This window comes from Phoxinus phoxinus (assembly GCF_949152265.1).
Source record: "Phoxinus phoxinus genome assembly, chromosome: 11".
Lineage (NCBI taxonomy): Eukaryota > Metazoa > Chordata > Actinopteri > Cypriniformes > Leuciscidae > Phoxinus > Phoxinus phoxinus.
The window spans coordinates 3062113-3079518 of record NC_136886.1 but is presented as its reverse complement, the minus strand read 5'-3'; the positions used below and the strand labels follow the sequence as shown (position 1 = coordinate 3079518).

The 17406-nt window shown below is 40.8% G+C and overlaps 1 protein-coding gene across 4 annotated transcripts; it reads left to right on the top strand.

Moving 5' to 3' along the window:
* The first annotated feature begins 221 nt into the window (after positions 1–221).
* Positions 222–17154, top strand: ncoa5 (nuclear receptor coactivator 5). Of its 4 annotated transcripts, XM_079628665.1 has the most exons (11): positions 234–385; positions 2397–2657; positions 2864–2971; positions 3722–3779; positions 4909–5124; positions 5227–5342; positions 6530–6659; positions 6749–6948; positions 8163–8367; positions 9268–9353; positions 16253–17154. In XM_079628665.1, the coding sequence occupies exons 2-11, from the start codon at positions 2495–2497 to the stop codon at positions 16858–16860; spliced, it is 1890 nt and encodes a 629-aa protein (XP_079484791.1). In that variant the 5' UTR covers positions 234–385; positions 2397–2494; the 3' UTR covers positions 16861–17154. The 4 variants fall into 4 exon arrangements, with proteins under 4 accessions (XP_079484792.1, XP_079484791.1, XP_079484793.1 ...); XM_079628666.1 differs by lacking the exon at positions 2864–2971 and having other exon boundaries at positions 222–385; XM_079628667.1 differs by lacking the exon at positions 2397–2657 and having other exon boundaries at positions 251–385.
* Positions 17155–17406: the final 252 nt, after the last annotated feature.

The window sequence follows — 17406 nt, the reverse complement described above, 5'->3', positions numbered from 1 at the left end:
CTTATACAAATACGTTTTTGTGCTGGTCTGTAAGTAATTAAATTACAAATTTATAAATGATAATGTTTTTTAATTGTCTAATGTATGGAATGTATCATGTACTTCCTATTTATTTTTGCATTTTTCTGTTCAAACGGATATTAAAGATATTTTTCAAAGGATAATTGTTTGTAGCTCAATTATTGTTCACAAAGGAACTTTAGCACAGGTACTTTTATTTTGAAAACAGCGTCATCAACTCTCTAAGCGAGTCGCACGCAGTTCCGCACAGGATCATCCCCGCAAGGTTGCGGCAGTTTTGCAGCACAACATTCATTGTGATTATTTGCACAAACAGGACGACGCAGGAAAATCGCCGGATATTTTCCAGGTTCACATGGTAACGGTAAGGATTTGATCCGACAAAACTCTTCTCAGGAATGTGAAATTCTGGAGCTCCCAACTGCATCCATTGTTATAAAATGTAAGCTAGTTTGCTAGCTGACCTATTAGTCGAAGCATCAATTATTATTTTTTTATTGTTAAAGGCCGTGAAGCTAGTTTTGGTTCTAAGAATACAATGTTCGATTCGGTTCAACAACAACGCGACGAGTAAAAAAATCTCGTACGAATTTCAGAGCAGCGGAGCATCAACTGTGGAGTTATGAAGCAACATGGCGCCCATTCGAAAACCACACCAGGCAAAGTGTGCGCGGTCTTCCCTGCAGCTTTTATGTGTGCAGAATATGCACAACCTGCATATTTTTCTTGTGAAGATGGCTTATATCGTTTGCAGTAATATTTGCGGATTCTTTTACGCGGTTTGATTTTGACTGACGTCGCTGCACGGTCACAAAATGGCGGAAGGGTTGTTGTGGCGCCGACGAGGCTTCGCGCGGTCCATTTTCATCTGTCCGTTTTCTGTGGCTCTACTTTTTTTGAGTAATACGAAGTCCTGTAAATAAGACAATGGAGGCTAATGGGCAGTGTAACAATTAAAATATTGAATTACAAGAAATTTTACCGTTGCAGTTTATTCCGTTGAACAACGTGAGACCAGCAAGAACTGGTTTACACCTTTACAAATGTAAGTTTTTATATGAACGTATTAAAGATTGTAATAGAGTGTCAAAGTCCACCTGAATCATAATAAGTGTAACTTTTTAATATTAAGCCCGTTTTAGTGTAAAGAACGCTTGTTCACCAAAACGTGAAAAACACTAGAACACAGTAAAATATTATATGTAAATATTCAGATTTTTTTTCAATTCATCTTAAAGTAAAACAAACCCATAAAAACAATTTAACTCATCCTGATGTCATATTGAGACATCAGGATGTCAGAAATATCCTTTCTGTTACACTCTTTCTGTCTTGTGATCTTGTGATTGACAATATATCAATCTGCATTACACTGTTTTTCACTCTCCATTGTTGGATTTTTCAGACTTTGATATTCTTGAGGAAAAAAAACTAAAACGTTTAAGGTGGAACGGCCATCATCTGTCTGGTAAGGTGTTGCACAGCTCACAGAAAAAGAGTAATGATTGTTTTGCAACTTACCAATATGTGAATGTCACAGATGATAATTCTGAAGCGGACCACAAAGACTACAGCATCCGTGAGCTCTTAACTTCCAACTGCTATGTTGAGAACATCCACAATAACGAGTGGGCCAAGAAACTGCTTGACGATTTCTTTCATCATTTTCTTCAAACATCGCCTTCTATGTCGTGGATACTGACATAAGCCATTTTTTTAAAACTTTGAACAACCTGCAAGTGATTTTTGGGGAGCATTTTATGTTTATCCCCATGAACTTGTGTCTATTTGGTTGGCACAATTCAAGATTTGTGGTTACCTTCAACGCCAAGGTCCCATATTTTCCGTCGCGTGTTCCGTGGAAACATGTTTTTGGTCATTCATCCAACAGGTTTTCCTTTCGTCTTCACCCACAATCTTTCACCAAATACTTGAGAAATATTTCATTTAAAAAGCGGCGAGCGCAATCTGAACTGCGTGTTTGCATGAGAATGTTACGGACATGAAGTGAGCTGGAAAACTCTAGGCCTCCTGCGATCAAGAACAATTTTTTCAACATTTTATTTAGTAAATAACCGTGTTTTTGTCACTTAATCCGGCAGCAAAACACTGCGTATGACTTACACTGTACTTAAAAATTCGACCTGTTGTGAAGGCTCTCAAGTTAGTCTTTAAAAAAATCAACATGTAGATTAGGAAAAGTAGATTGGTTGAATGATTATTCATTCAGACCTGAATGTGCATTAAAGTAAATCTGGTCAATTTTGATTTAAGTTTGACTTTCAAAGACTTCTGCAGTGTTTTGTTACTTTTCCCAGACATTTTACCTCTGGAATCTCTCTTTTCTTACATGTCGATGCATCGTCAAATTCAAGACCTTGGGGGAAATATAGCTAATCAAATAGTCTTGTATCTAAAATCAACTGCAAGCGTTCCTTGAAAACGGGCCGTTGAACCTAAAGCTCGTAGAGGCATGTCGCACAGAAGAAGTCGGAGTGGTACGCCACCCTCGTACACCACCAACAGCAATGACCCTCGTGACCTGGAGCGAAGGATTTTTGTTGGAAATTTGCCCACGGCGCACATGGCGAAGAAGGACATGGAGGATCTGTTCAGGCCATATGGGAAAATACAGGGTTAGTAGCGTATAAATTCAACGACTTATTTAGACGTTTCGGGAAAAAAAGTATTTTATAGTGTTCGCTGCAGTTTTAATTTGTTTGATCCACCGTTCTTTAGACTTCAGTTGCGATTTTCAGAAAAGCAAGGGAAGCTTAGGCCAAAAATCCACCAACAAACGCCTTTTTTTTGCGTAAAACGAAATGATTGTTCCCTTTTTCAGCTTTGTCCCTGTTTCGTGGGTACGGATTTGTGCAGTTTGAGCGAGTGGAGGATGCCGAGGCTGCTAAAGCCGGACATAACGGTCGAATTTATAGAGGTTATAAACTAGGTAAGGTCTGATTTGGTATTTAAACATTGAAGTAATTTGAGCAGTTTTTACATCTCAGTTTTTAAATTTTAACTTCAGAGAAATAAAACGTAGGACCAGTTAATTGTATGATTCCAATTTTACTGTAATAACTGCAATGTGGTGAATCTAATAAAGCCAAACTTTAACTTCAAATATGATTCGTATGTTTATTGCTTAGTAGGGCCTCGTTTTTTCCCCTCTACTCTGAGTTTTTGTTTATGTGACGGTATAAATAAAAGCTATAAATCCAATTGGCACTTTTCACAAATAGATTACAAATTGACTTTTTGAAATGAATTTTTAAAAAAAAGTCCCAATGTTTTCCCACTTCACTGGTTCTTTTTGTCTGTAATCATAATCTTGTTAAAATCATACAACGGTATTGTAATTTTGATGACTATTTATTTTTAGTTCAATGGCCCGTTACACTATTTGTGCAAAGTTCCAGTTATTGTTGGTGGTTTAGTCGAGAGGTATTTAATAAGCGTTTACAGAAGAATCTAATACTGACGTACACATGGCGCCGCACAGGTTCACTAAATCCTTTACTGCTTTTTTCCCCACATTGTAGTATTTACTTTCAACTACTATTGAAACTTTGGAAATGCTTATAATTTAAACGCAACAATGTTAAATGTTCATCCTCTCAGTAATAAAAACAAAACTCGTTTGGCTCTGAAATATTTCCGTCTTTTGTCATGTTGAACGTTTGGATTGGTTTATTTTCAGATGTAAATATGGCAGCGGAGAGACGACAGAATAAATCCAGGTCAAGCCCTCCACACAGGTAAAGTATCGTTGGGATTTTTGCTAATGAAGACGACATCTATCGAGAATTTTGGTAAACGTTTTTCCCTCCACAAAGGAATTCATCAAACGAGCTAGAGTACATCAATATCGTTGTCGGGTGCGCAAAATCGGTTCGATCAATATTTCTCGTGGCTCTTCGATTTTTAGCTTGTTCTATTTTTTTCTTTCTTTCCCTTTTCTTCACTTTTAGTTGTATCAGAATTAACTGAAATAAAGTTGAAAGGGTAATTTGAGTGCGTTTCCCTTGGTGTGTCTGTGTCTAAACGGTGTGATACTTATTCTGTTCTCTTACTATGCACAGTTTTCAAAATCGTCAACTGGCTTTCGCTGCTTCCTTCTTAAAACATTCTCAAAATCCTAATTATTTTATGTGTTCAGATGGGATGGAAACAATTAAAACTAATAATTTAAGCAATTTCAGTCGTTCATTCAATTGTTGGATATTTATATTTGGAGGATGTTGTTTGTCTTTCCAGTCCATTCTTCATCACCTCCTCGATTTTAAAAGAAAATAACTTTGTTATTGCACTGACGTGGAACAGAGTGCGGTTCATCGCGTTGGTTTATGCTAAAGAAGTTTTAAACTAAAAACCCATGCTTAATTTATTAAATGATTTTGATTTGACAAAATAAAAAAAGCATTATCACCATGTGAATCCTGCTGCTCTTTTTTTTTACTTGAAAACTCAATGGAACTAAAGGATACTAATAGTAACCTCAAAAAGATATTTGCCATTGCATTCGTTTTTTGGAGAGAGCTATATTCAGAGTTTGCAACAGCATTTAAAAAAAAAAGCGAAATTAAGTGAATTTTGCGAAAGATAGGATTAATAAATGGCACCACCCTCTCATTTCTATGCTCTCTGGCTGTTGCAAAACTCTGAAAGTGTGTAAATGAATGAGATTTTCTGGTAGAAATTATTTGTTTTACAGTTTCAGTAAAATAAAAATAAAGTGTTCTTTGTGTTTCCCATTTGACTAACATTTTGTAACAGTTTTTAAGTACTTAATGGTAAAATTAGTCTCTTTGAGTTGTCTAATAGAGCTGTTTTGGGGCTAAAGTGTTTAGTTGGCATGTGTTGACTAGGTGTATTTTGTCTGTTCAGGCCATCCAGTGCTTACGGGGAGAGTCGAGAGCCCCGTCCTCGTTCTCGGTCCCCGACGCGTGGGCGAGATTCTCGAGACCACCGTGAAAGTCGAGAGATGAGGGGGGAAAGTCGTGAGCCACGTCCCGGTCCTCCTCGTGAGCACGAAGCTCGAGCCCCCCCAGCCGAAGACAGATACAGGTCGTCAGAGACCAGGGAGAAAGATCCTTCCTTCAGGTCCGCACACACAATGCATTTGGTTTATTTTATAGTTTTGCATTTAAAATCACTTTTGCTTCTAGGTCACCTCATTTAAACCATATTACTGTTTTTCCACAGAGAGGAAGGTTACGATCGTTATTACCGCGGTGCAGATTACGACTATTATCGGAAGAAAGAGGAGCCGTACCCAGAGCGCTTCAGAGAACCCTGGAATGGCAGGAGAGAGTCAGAGGGTTGGTTTGACATTTACAACTGTTCTGAAATGACGCTAATATTTTTGCATGAAGAATGCATTCTGTTTTGCATTGTGATAATTTAAGAAAATTCAACATGTATCTTATTTAAATAAATGTCAATGAAAGGCAGTACAACAAATGCTACCATTGTTTTTGCATTAAAGGATAACTCTAGCAAAAAGAGCCTAGGTTCAATTTTGGCTAATCTACCCGAGTCAAACATTCGTGTAAAAGCATAATTAGAATGGAAACGCCACTTTTAAGTTTGACCGTATTTTAGTTTTTGTTCAAAATGCCTTTTGAATTGGGCACTACAATGATAGCATCAAAATCGCTATTTTTAAAACACTAAGAAGTCTCGACACAACATGAAACTGTGCTTGAAGCATCACTAGGGGCCTCTACACATGAACTCCAGCATTGACTACATTGTGTACACAGTTTACTAAAAAGAAAGGTTTTGTACGACTCACTTTATCAGTCAGTGTTTCCGGTGGCTGGAATTTTGTCAGTCAAAATTGCATTCGGAGATCGACTACTTTTGACAGACAAAATGCCGGCGGATGGAAACGCAGTGAGTTGTTTTAGTAAACTTTGTGTACACAATGTTGTCAATGCTGGAGTTCATGTGTAGCGCCCTTGGTGATATTTCAAGCACAAGTTTCATGTGTCGAGACTTCTTAGTGTTTTAAAAATAGCGATTTTGATGCTATCATTGTAGTGCGCTATTCAAAAGGCATTTTGACCGAAAACGAAAATACGTGGAGTATTTAGTGGAGTTTCCATTATAATTATGCTTTTACACGAATGTTTGACTCGGGTAGATTAACAAAAAGAGCCTAGGTTCAATTTTGGCGAGAGTTACCCTTTAAGGTAATGAGAATTTTGTGAAATGTATTATGGAAAATCACAAAAACTTTAACATACTTTAAATATGTAAATATATAAAATATTCGTTATTTTTGGAATATAACAGTACAGACACATTCTTCATTGTTTTATTGAGTTTCCTTCGTAGTTTTATTTGTGGTAGTGCTAATGCAGCATTGGTAATTCAGTTGGCTTAGTTTATGGAACAAAGTTGAATTCATATGTTCACAGTTTTGCTCGCAGAGAAAGAGTTGCATGAAAAGTTTTCCCTTGATGAGGGTTGCTAAGTGTTTAGTTCTGACTTCACTTCACAGATGAGAGAGTGCGTCCCGAAGAGCGCCGTAGGAACGAACTTTACCGTCAATATTATGAAGAGCTGCAGAGGCGCTATGATGCCGAGAGACCAGTGGATTGTTCCGTCATAGTCGTTAACAAGCTGCAAAAGTGAGTCCTGCGACTACGTTAAGTAGCATCTTAAACAAGAAATGTTCTCCTAGAGACACTGTGACCTTATCTGCTCTGCTTGTGTGCAGGGAATATGCTGAGACGGTGGGCAGGAAGGTTCGGGATCTGGGTATGGTTGTGGATCTCATCTTCCTGAATACTGAAGTATCCTTGACCCAAGCTCTGGAGGATGTAAGCCGGGCTCGTACACCCTTTGCCATTATCATCACCCAGCAGCACCAAGTACATCGTTCCTGTACGGTCAACATCCTCTTTGGGACTCCGCAAGGTATGTATCCTTCCACAAAGAGTTTGATAATTGATGCCAATTTACTTCCATATCAAGGATGATACACAGGGCAACTTTTTGAGCAATGTTGCTGGGTAATGTTGCCGTCAACAGGCAACCAGATGAGACACAGGGCCCACGGCAGATCTAAATTATCCAGATAGAAATGTATTGCCCCTTTTCAATGGGAAAGTGCACAAGCGTCAATCGCTCGCCAAGATTGCCCAGCAACATTGCTCAAAAAGTTGCCCTGTGTACCATCACCTTCAGCGTTGAGCGGAAAAATCCAATGTGACGCGTATATTCTTGAACCAAAACCACTAGCAAAACACTCATGATATTAGAGATGTACCGATTACTATTTTCTAGGCTGATTCCAATATCCGATTTTTCATTGAGTTGGACCTGCCGATACCGATTTCATTTTTTCTAACCACTTTACAGCACACACAAATTCTATATATTTTTTTTTTTTATAAAACACCATATACTTTTACCCAAACTGAATAATACAAACAAGTTTAAATGGGTACATTTTCTATAAATATTTCTTCATTTTCTTTTCTGACATAGCTACTCCAGTTCTTGTTAAACACACTAGACATGCAAATTCTGTGCATTTTCTGCACTTTTTGTGTGAAATCATTCATTTTGTCCATCAAACGTGTGCTTACACTTTAATTGAGCATGAGCAGCACAGCAAAAATAGACTCGGCTTGCTTAGTTGGGGACATTTAATATTCAACAATATTATTGATCTGCCTTACTTCAGGTGGACGATGACGCAATTTTCTTCTAGACACAAACTTGTATTATTTTCATGTTATCGCTGTGAAGCTGCTTTGAGCGCTAAATAAAGGTGACTGTGCTTGACACTTGCACTTTGATTAACATGTATGCCAAAAAAATATGCGCTGCTTGCGGTGTGAAACGGCCGTATTTCACGAGGTACAGGTGCGCTCCGTGTGCACGTGTGATGCTGATGTTGCGCGATGTTAATGATTCATGCGGCGCGTGAGTGCATTTGACGGCATAAAATCGGCATATATCAGACTGACCGGCCGATCACGTAAAAATCGGCCAATTCCGGTCACCAGCCGATCAATCGGTGCATCTCTACTTGATATACAATAGTGTAGGTTCGTACTGCACTCTGACTACAATCCATTTAAGCTTTAATGAATGTTTTACCACAAGATCCCTTTCTCTTGCAGAGCACAGGAACATGCCCATGCAGGATGCCATGGTGCTGGTGGCCCACAACTTTGAATCCTTTAAAGTTGAACACCGCACTAAAGAAAGGGACGAGATTGCGAGGAAGGCGGCCAAGATGGCCGATGATGTGCTGATGAGAGAACATGAGCGAGAGGGCCATCCCGTCTCCCTTCTGACCCCCATCACACTGCTGTCGGAGGGCAGGTAGGTCAACCAAAGTTTGTAAGATTTGTAATGTTTTTGAAAGAAGTCTCTTCTGCTCAACAAGGCTGCATTTATTTGATCAAAAGTCATATTTTGAAATATTACAATTTAAAATAACTGTTTTTCAATTTAGTGTATTTTAATATGTAATTTATTCCTGTAATCAAAGCTGATTTGTCAGCATCATTACAGTCTTCAGTGTCACATGATCCTTCAGAAATCATTCTGATATGCTGATTTGCTCCAGACTGGTGTACATAGTGGTGCAGGTATGACCTCCGAACCTGGAAGACTAATCCGCTTTATACAAATCTGGTTTTATAATAGGAATTTTCAATTGGAGTTAAATAAAGCCTATGGTAATCATAACATGATGATACTTTGACGTAACTGCACACATTCACCCTGAACTGCCTTATCTAGTTACTTATTAAAAATGTATGTTTTTAAAAAATGACCATAACTGCTTCAAAATTTTTGCTTTCTCTGGGTATGTGTATATTACGTTGTAGAATAAAACGTTGAAGTATCGTCAATGTTTACCACAGGCTTTATTTTACAAATTTTTATAATAATCAAATTATAAAACAATAGGAAAACCTCGAAGGAACCAGCAGTGAATTAGACTTCCGGGTTCTGATGTCATACCAGAAGTAATTATAATTTTCTGTAACAAATTGATTCGTAAATGGAATAAAATGTAACCAATAGAGACAGTTCACTAATGTTGTTTGTTCTATTGAAATTTGTTTCTTTGTTTGCCTGAATACTTACTTGCTTAAAGGTCACATGCCATTTGTTTTAATTAAGTTCTTTCAAATAATATGTATATTATCTAATTTTCATTTATTGAGACTTGCATGGAGAATCTTGAAATTGTATAAAATTTTCATCTGTCAGGTTTATGACTCCAGATGAGATGGCCAGGCTAATTGACTACCTGAGAGACAAACGTGATCGTCTTGTCAGAAGCGGTACTGATGCAGGTAACTTCATTAGTTCTCTACTCAATGTTGTATCTTGCTGCGTTCACGCCATGTGATCGTTACCCTGAATGAAGCTCCGTAGTTCAGAATCGTTACGATAATTACAACATGGCGTGAACTCACCTTTATATATTTCATATTGTAAGATGGCGCCGCTGTGTTTGTGTTTGGTACGCCGTCCTTTTCTGTTATGTTTGCTGGCGATCATTGTGCTAATCCCTGTTTTCATCCGCAATGTGTCATCGATATTTGTGTACGACCTTCTGACACTGTTACAAATACGCGGTAACATGACCACCAACTTGCCTGGATTTGCCGGAGATTCAAATCTACCGCCATTCCTAGCCTCCGTGCCGTCCTATTTGTCCGTCGCCTCGCAATAGGAGACGCAGGAGACGAGGAAAAAGAGGCGGTCTTTAGGTATAAATCAAAGAATACCTGGCATCTTGTTCCGTCAGCATGGGTGTTTCCGGCTGCTTCAAGAATATATCCGAGGGTTTGATCTACATCGCTTTCTACAGTACAGCTGCCGATGGCTCCCACCGGCTCTCCCAGTCACCTGCTGTCCGCCTCCTCTTCGCCGGCCTGCGCGGATCCATCGGCAGGGCAGCGTGAAAGAGAATCTCCCTCTCAACCGCGCAGTTCCTCGCCAGACTGGTAACAACAGACCGGTGCGTGCAGCTCTGTTGAACGCGCGCTCGGTCACAAACAAGACGTTTGTCCTGAATGACTTCATCTCCACTCGCGAGTTGGATGTCTTCTTTCTGACGGAGACCTGGATCAAACCAGGTGACAACAGCGCTTTTTCTGAGCTCCTCCCCCCCTGGCTATTCTTTCCTGAATACACCGAGAGTGACAAGCCGTGGAGGCGGGCTTGCCACAGTGTACAATCAGAAGAACATAAACTGTCGCTCCATCTCATGTAAGAACTGCAGTAGCTTTGAACTGCAGTTATTCCTGATACAATTGACACCCCCTACACTTTGTGCTGTTCTATATCGCCCTCCTAAATATAATAAGGATTTTATTTCTGAATTTACTGATTTTCTTGCTGATGTAATGCCAAAATATGATAATTTTCTTATTTGTGGGGACTTAAATATTCATGTCTGCTGTCCATCCAGTCAATTAGTTAATGATTTTCAAAACCTGCTAACCTCTTTTGATCTAACTCAGTCAGTGAATGCTCCCACACACAAACATGGTCACACGCTCGACCTCATAATTTCACATGGCTTCCCAATATTAAACATAGAAATACTGGACACTTGCATTTCAGACCACTTCCCCATTATATTTGACTTCACGCCCCCCTCACCTCCAGCAAGATCCCTTGCCCCAGTTTGTAGCCGCCGTATCATCACTTCTACTACAGCTGATGAATTTGCTACTGCCTTCATGAATTCAAGTTTTCATGCCCTTTGCGAAAGTCCACCTCTGTGCCCTGAGGAATTCATCTCTTCTTTTTATTCCATCTGTTCAGAGATTTTGGACTCAGTTGCACCCTTAAAGATGAGGTCCATCAAACCTAAACCTGATTGCTGGTTGAATGACACCACGCGCGCCCTGAGGAGGCGCTGTAGACAGGCTGAACGGAGGTGGAAAAAGGACAAGCTGCATGTGTCCCTGGGTATTCTGAGAGACTGTCTCTCCGACTATCAAATTGCTGTTAAAGAAGCCAAATGTAAATACCTCTCAAATGTTATTTCCAATAGCTGTAATCGGCCCCAAGTTTTGTTTGGTACAATTCAGTCTGTTACAAATCCATCTGTTAACGTGCTTGAAAATGTATCTCAATCAACCTGTGACGAGTTTCTCCATTACTTTATTGACAAAGTGGCCTCAGTTAGACAGAGTGTAAACAGCAGTATAGCTGTTGGTTCATACGTGCACCTACTCCCTCCTTCTCCTCCTGCTGTTTTTGATGTGTTTGAGCCAGGGTCACTCTTTCAACTCTCTGAAGTTGTCCAAAAGCTGAGATCTACCAACTGTTCCCTGGACATTGTTCCATCTAGAGTGCTTAAACAGGTTTTTGACACAGTAGGACCATGTCTTCTCTCTTTTTTCAACGCCAGCCTTAGCTCAGGGTCTGTCCCAACTGTTTTTAAGCAGGCTGTGGTCAGGCCACTAATCAAAAAACCTAATCTTGATCCATCAGTTCTCTCAAATTTCAGACCAGTGTCCCATCTGCCTTTTCTCTCTAAAGTTCTGGAAAAGCTCGTCTTCATACAACTTCAATCATTCTTGGATCAAAACCACATTTTTGAAAAATTTCAATCCGGTTTCAGGGCACGCCACAGCACAGAATCTGCACTGTTAAAAGTGCAGAACGACATCTTGCTATCCTTGGACGCTAAAAAACCTGTGTTGTTGGTAATGCTGGACCTTACTGCAGCATTTGATACGGTGGACCATTCTATCCTCCTGACCCGTCTGGCCCAGCAGGTGGGCCTTCAAGGACCCGTGCTGCAGTGGTTCAAGTCATACCTAGCAGACAGAACTGTGATGATCAATGATCTCTCTTTTTCTCCAGCCCCATTTTCCTCTGGTGTGCCACAGGGTTCCATCCTTGGCCCTGCTCTATTTTCCTTGTACATGCTCCCCTTACTATGGCCGTTCATGTCGAGTGCGATGAACTGCTTCCCGTTTTGAGCGTCTCTCTTCCAAAAATGACTTGTAGGCCTCCTGAGAGTCCCTGCGGCCGTTGTTCATTGCTGCGCGCCAGTTGGGTCTGTCATTTGCAAGTGCCTCCCAGTTGTCCAGGTTGATGGAGAAGGCCTGAAGATCCCTCTTAATAACGTCTTTAAAACGTAGATGGGGGCGACCATGTTTGCGGGGGGCATTTGCCAACACGCCATATAGCAAGATTTTTGGGAGGCGAGTGTCATTCATTCGATAAATATGCCCAGTCCAACGGAGGTGGCGTTCACGAAGGATGGTGTACAGGTCACTGGAACCAGTTCTCTCAAGTATGACAGAGTTTGGCACATGATCCTTCCAGCATACACCCAGTATGGAGCGAAGGCAGCAAAAATGGAAGGCGTTGAGGCGATGTTCGTGCCTCCTGTATGTTGTCCATGTCTCACTTGCATATAGTAAGGTGCTAAGCAGGGTGGGAAATTAACTTTTTTGTCCACCAGCCACAGTGGCTGGTGGATGCCCAATTTTACCAGCCACTTATATTTTTTACCAGCCACTTTTTCCGGAATTCAAATTGCAAGAAAGAAATTGCTTCAATACGTTTTTTATTTATTTCAGGGTACCCCCAGGATCCTCCATCTTAAATTCAAGGCTTTTAAGACCTTTTTAATACCATTTCAAATGAAATTCAATGCCAACTTCGTACCCATTCCAACATAAGTATGAGGGGAAAATATCAAATCTGTATAAATTTTAAACCCTGGAAAATAATTATATAGGCTACTATGTAGGCTACTAGAATTAAATAAAACATTTTATTTAAATTATCAGTCATATTTAATACATACGCAACAGCGTTGTAGTGCGCTTGGTGTGTGTAGGCCAGTGTTCATTTTGGCAACCATTTTTGATTCAGTCTTAGTCTTCATCTTCAGACGAAAATGCTTATGAATGCAAACTTTTAGTCATTACTTTTAGTAAACTGCAGTTACTTTAGGTAGCTATTTTATATGTAGTCTTTAGACAGAAAATGAATTATTCTCTCTAGGCCATTCAATTAAGCTTATGAGAAATTATTTACATTGCACTCTTTAGCAGTAGCACTTGTGCAATTCTACATATCCCTTTTCCTAAGTTCCGTGGTTCTCAAATTTTTTTGAGTGCCGTACCCCCTGGTACGGGGGTACCCCTCTTCCACTTAGACTGCAGTCACACCTTTTCCATTAAGGGAAAATATTTGCCCCCTTTAATACTTTTTTTCATTTAATTTTTAACCTTAATAATACCTTTTAAAAATAAATAATGCTTTAAATAAAACAATGTTCAATAAAAATGCAATGTTAAAAAACGTTTTTAATATTAATAAAAATATTATATTAAAATAGCCAGTAGGTGGCGGTCATCGAGTCATTCATTCATTGAATCTCACGATTCGTTCAAAGCCACAGATTTCGTTGCAAAATAGAGCAATAGGCCTGACTATACTGTTTTAAATGCAGTACATCACTTAAATGTTACCTTTTTATTTTTTACTGTTGTATAAAATCAATGTCACATTTGAAATCGTGTGGATATTCGGGAAACATTGCATTCTTGCTCATATAATGATCAACATTAAAAACACTGCTGGATATCAGCCTGCATTTTGATCGCAGATTTAGTCGCACAAACAGCGCAAGCGGCTCGTGACAGAACACAGACCGACTGAATGACACTTTAATTTAAGTAGAAAAACTCAAATAAAGATTGCTGAACTCCAGCTTGTCTGTGTTTTCAGATCATCCGCGCTTCAGCAGTGTAACGTTAACGTTAGAGAGCGCGCGCGCATGGTTAAAAATAATTTCCCTTTCTTCTGCACCAGCTCAGCTCAGCTATATATATACACTTTTTATTTTATTTTTATTCTCAGTTTAGCTATGTGTATAAGTTATACAGTATAACGGTCTCTTCAGCGCCGTGACACACAGCGCTGAAAACCAATCAAAAGAGTTACTCGACAAAAGTGTATTATTGTTACTTAGCAACCGCATTCTTTGACAAAGGCTGTCCAATCCGTACAATGAAATCACTCGCAGCATGTGTTTATTGGTTACTACTTAATACATTAAATGTTAAGTCAATGTAAAGACGCGTTGCGCGACGCGTCTGGTGGTCCTGTCCTGGTCCCTCGGTGGATGCGAATTTTTGCGAACTGTATTCGCTTTTGGTGCGAACACAGCATTATTATAATCCACCCGCCACTGTGGCTGGTATACACGGCAAAGTGACCCGCCACTTTGAAAAAGTACCCGCCCTCGGCGGGTGGCGGGTGCTAATTTCCCACCCTGGTGCTAAGTACACATGCATGGTATACACGGACTTTGAGGAGCAATGAGAGGTTCTTGTTGTGCCAGACACGCTTGCTCAGTTTTCCAAACATTGTTGATGCCTTCCCAATGCGCATGTCAAGTTCTGCGTCAAGGTTATTGTTGTTTGATACTGTGGAGCCAAGGTAGGTGAATTTGTCTACCACAGATAGACATGTGTTGTTAATGTATACTGTAGGGTTTAGGGTTGCAGGTTGGGCAAGGATAACTGTCTTTTTAAGACTAATCTGCAAACCAAACTCTAGACATGCAGAGTAGTAAATGATGTGCAGAGTAGTTGTAGATCTGCCTCTGAGTGGGCAACAAAGGCAGCATCATCAGCATAAAGCAGCTCACGTACCAGAACATGGCGTACTTTAGTCTTCGCCCGCAGTCTAGCCAGATTGAACAGTTTTCCTGAGCTACGGGTGTGTAGAAGGATACCCGAGTCATCAGGAAATGCACGGCGTAGTAGGGCAGAGAAGAAAATTCCGAAGAGGGTAGGGGCAAGGACACATCCCTGCTTTACCCCACACTTTATCTGGAACTCGTCAGAGCGAGTGCCTTCAGACTGTACAGTTGCCTTCATGCCCTCATGAAACTCAGTAATCACCTTCAGTAACTTTGGAGGGCAGCCAAGTCTTTGTAAGATGAGGAAAAGCTCCCCTTAGGTTCTGTGATATCCCGGCATAATGTCTCTTTCCATCTGTATGCAGACGATGTACAAATCTATCTACCAGTTGCCCAGAACTCCCCAGACACACAGTCCATCCAGACATGTCTGCATGACATTAAACATTGGCTGTCAAAAAATTTGCTCTGTCTAAATGATTCAAAGACTGAATTTATTCTATTTGATACCTCTAGTTCAACAAAGGCAGCTCCCGATCTTACACCTCTGACCACCCACCTCAGTTTTGTAGTCAGGAATCTTGGAGTGATTTTGGACAGTAGTCTGAAGCTCGATAAACAGGTAGACTCTGTGATCAGGGCAAGTTTCTTCCAGCTTCGTCGGTTGGCCAAAGTCAAACCATTCCTCAGCTGTATTGACCTAGAGAAAACAATCCACGCTTTTATTAGTTCACGCTTGGACTACTGCAATGCCCTCTACATCGGGTTAAATCAGGCCTCTCTGCACCGTCTACAGCTTGTCCAGAATGCAGCGGCCCGGCTTCTTACCAACACCTGTAAACATGACCACATCACTCCTGTCCTGCACTCTCTCCACTGGCTCCCGGTCGAGTTCAGAATACAGTTTAAGATCCTACTGTTCGTTTTCTGCTCCATCCATGGCCTTGCACCTCTTTATTTGTGTAACATGCTGACCCTCCACCAGCCCAGCAGAGCCCTGCGCTCCTCTGAACAACATCTGCTGGTGGTCCCACGGTCCAGGTGCAAAAAGTGGGGTGATCGTGCCTTTGCGGTAGCGGGGCCAAAGCTCTGGAACGCTCTGCCCCTTGAATTACGCTCCATCATGGGTCTGCCCTTGTTCAAGACCAGGTTGAAGCACCATCTCTTTAGATTGGCTTTTGACACCTGATGGACAACTGATTAGCATAATGATTTTATAGATGTTTTGTATTTTATTTTATTGTTTTGTTTTTTTCACTCATATATATTTTTTTTTTCCCTGTACTTTTGTCTCTGTCCAGTGCTTTGATCAACTTTGGTTGTTGTAAAGCGCTTTATAAATAAAAATTGATTGATTGATTGATTTATATTTTACCAATCAAGCCTTACCTTTCACTGTTTTTGGCCACTTTTGACTGGTACTGCACTATAATATACACAAACAATATAGGCCAATATATCGATATCAGGCTTTTTTTACTCCCCCAAAAATGCATATCAGTCGGGCTCTACACTTTACCAATGAACTTTAACTTTACCTTTCACTGTTTTTGGTCTCTAAAGGTTCACACCCTCCTACTGCGGCCCTCGAACCCTCTCAGACGACACAGGCTTTATCGGCGCCAGCTCAACCCACGTACGCCAGCCTGACCCTCCATTCCACCCATCTGACCCCTGCGTCGGCCCCGGCCCCGGCCCCCACCGCCACCAGCCAACAGCAGGAGCTCCAGGCTAAAATCCTCAGCATCTTCAACAGTGGCAGCGGCGCATCTTCAGTGTCCAGCCCGGCTCCGGCTCCCCAAACACAGGGTTACGCCTCCAGCCTCGGCCCTCAGAGCATCGGCCTCCAGTCTTCTCACGGTGCCGCCGGCATACCCAAAATAGCTGCTGTCCAGCCTCAGAGCATGATGAACCCTCGGCCGACTCTACGGCCCCCTGGTGCTCGTATGCCGGGACCGACGGGCCCTCCGAGACCGGCTGTCACCGCAGGCACTGGGATCAACTTCGACAACCCCAGCGTGCAGAAGGCCTTGGATACGCTCATCCAGAGCGGCCCCATTAACCACTTGGTGAATATGGGACCAGCGGGTCAAGGGCAGCGGCCGCCGCCGCAGGGAATGGGCCAGAGCATGGAGCCGTCGTCCATGTCACATTATTCCCGCCATTACTGAAATTATTCAATTTGATAAGAATCGAGAAGTGGGCGTTGCTCTGAATCATCGTAAATTATTATTTTTTTCTTTTCTTTTTTTGGTTCCCGTGTCATTTGTGATAAAAAACACAAACGCATTGTGTGGTTTTACGGTTTTATTTTTATTTTTACTCTAATGTGTTAGATGAAACCTTTACAGAGCATGATTGTGTAATGCATCAATAGATAGGAAAAACATTTCTGTTGTTTTATATGGAATTTGTGCATTGTATATACCAGCCAACTTCTGAATTAAAATTCATTTTTAGATACAAAAATTCTTGACTCTCTTTAAAATTCATTTTTAGATACAAATATTCTTGACTCTCTTCAATTATGTTCCACAGCTTTTTATTGTTTCTAAACTAAAGTCTTCAAGACACAACCTTTGCAGTCTAGATGCACCAACGTTAATTGCTGAAAATCAGAGTGTCTGTAGATTTTGCCAGTCAGAATTCATAGAAAATTGCAGTGTGTGATTTTCGTTGATATTTAAAACGTATTGCTAACTTGTTTTCATTTGTCA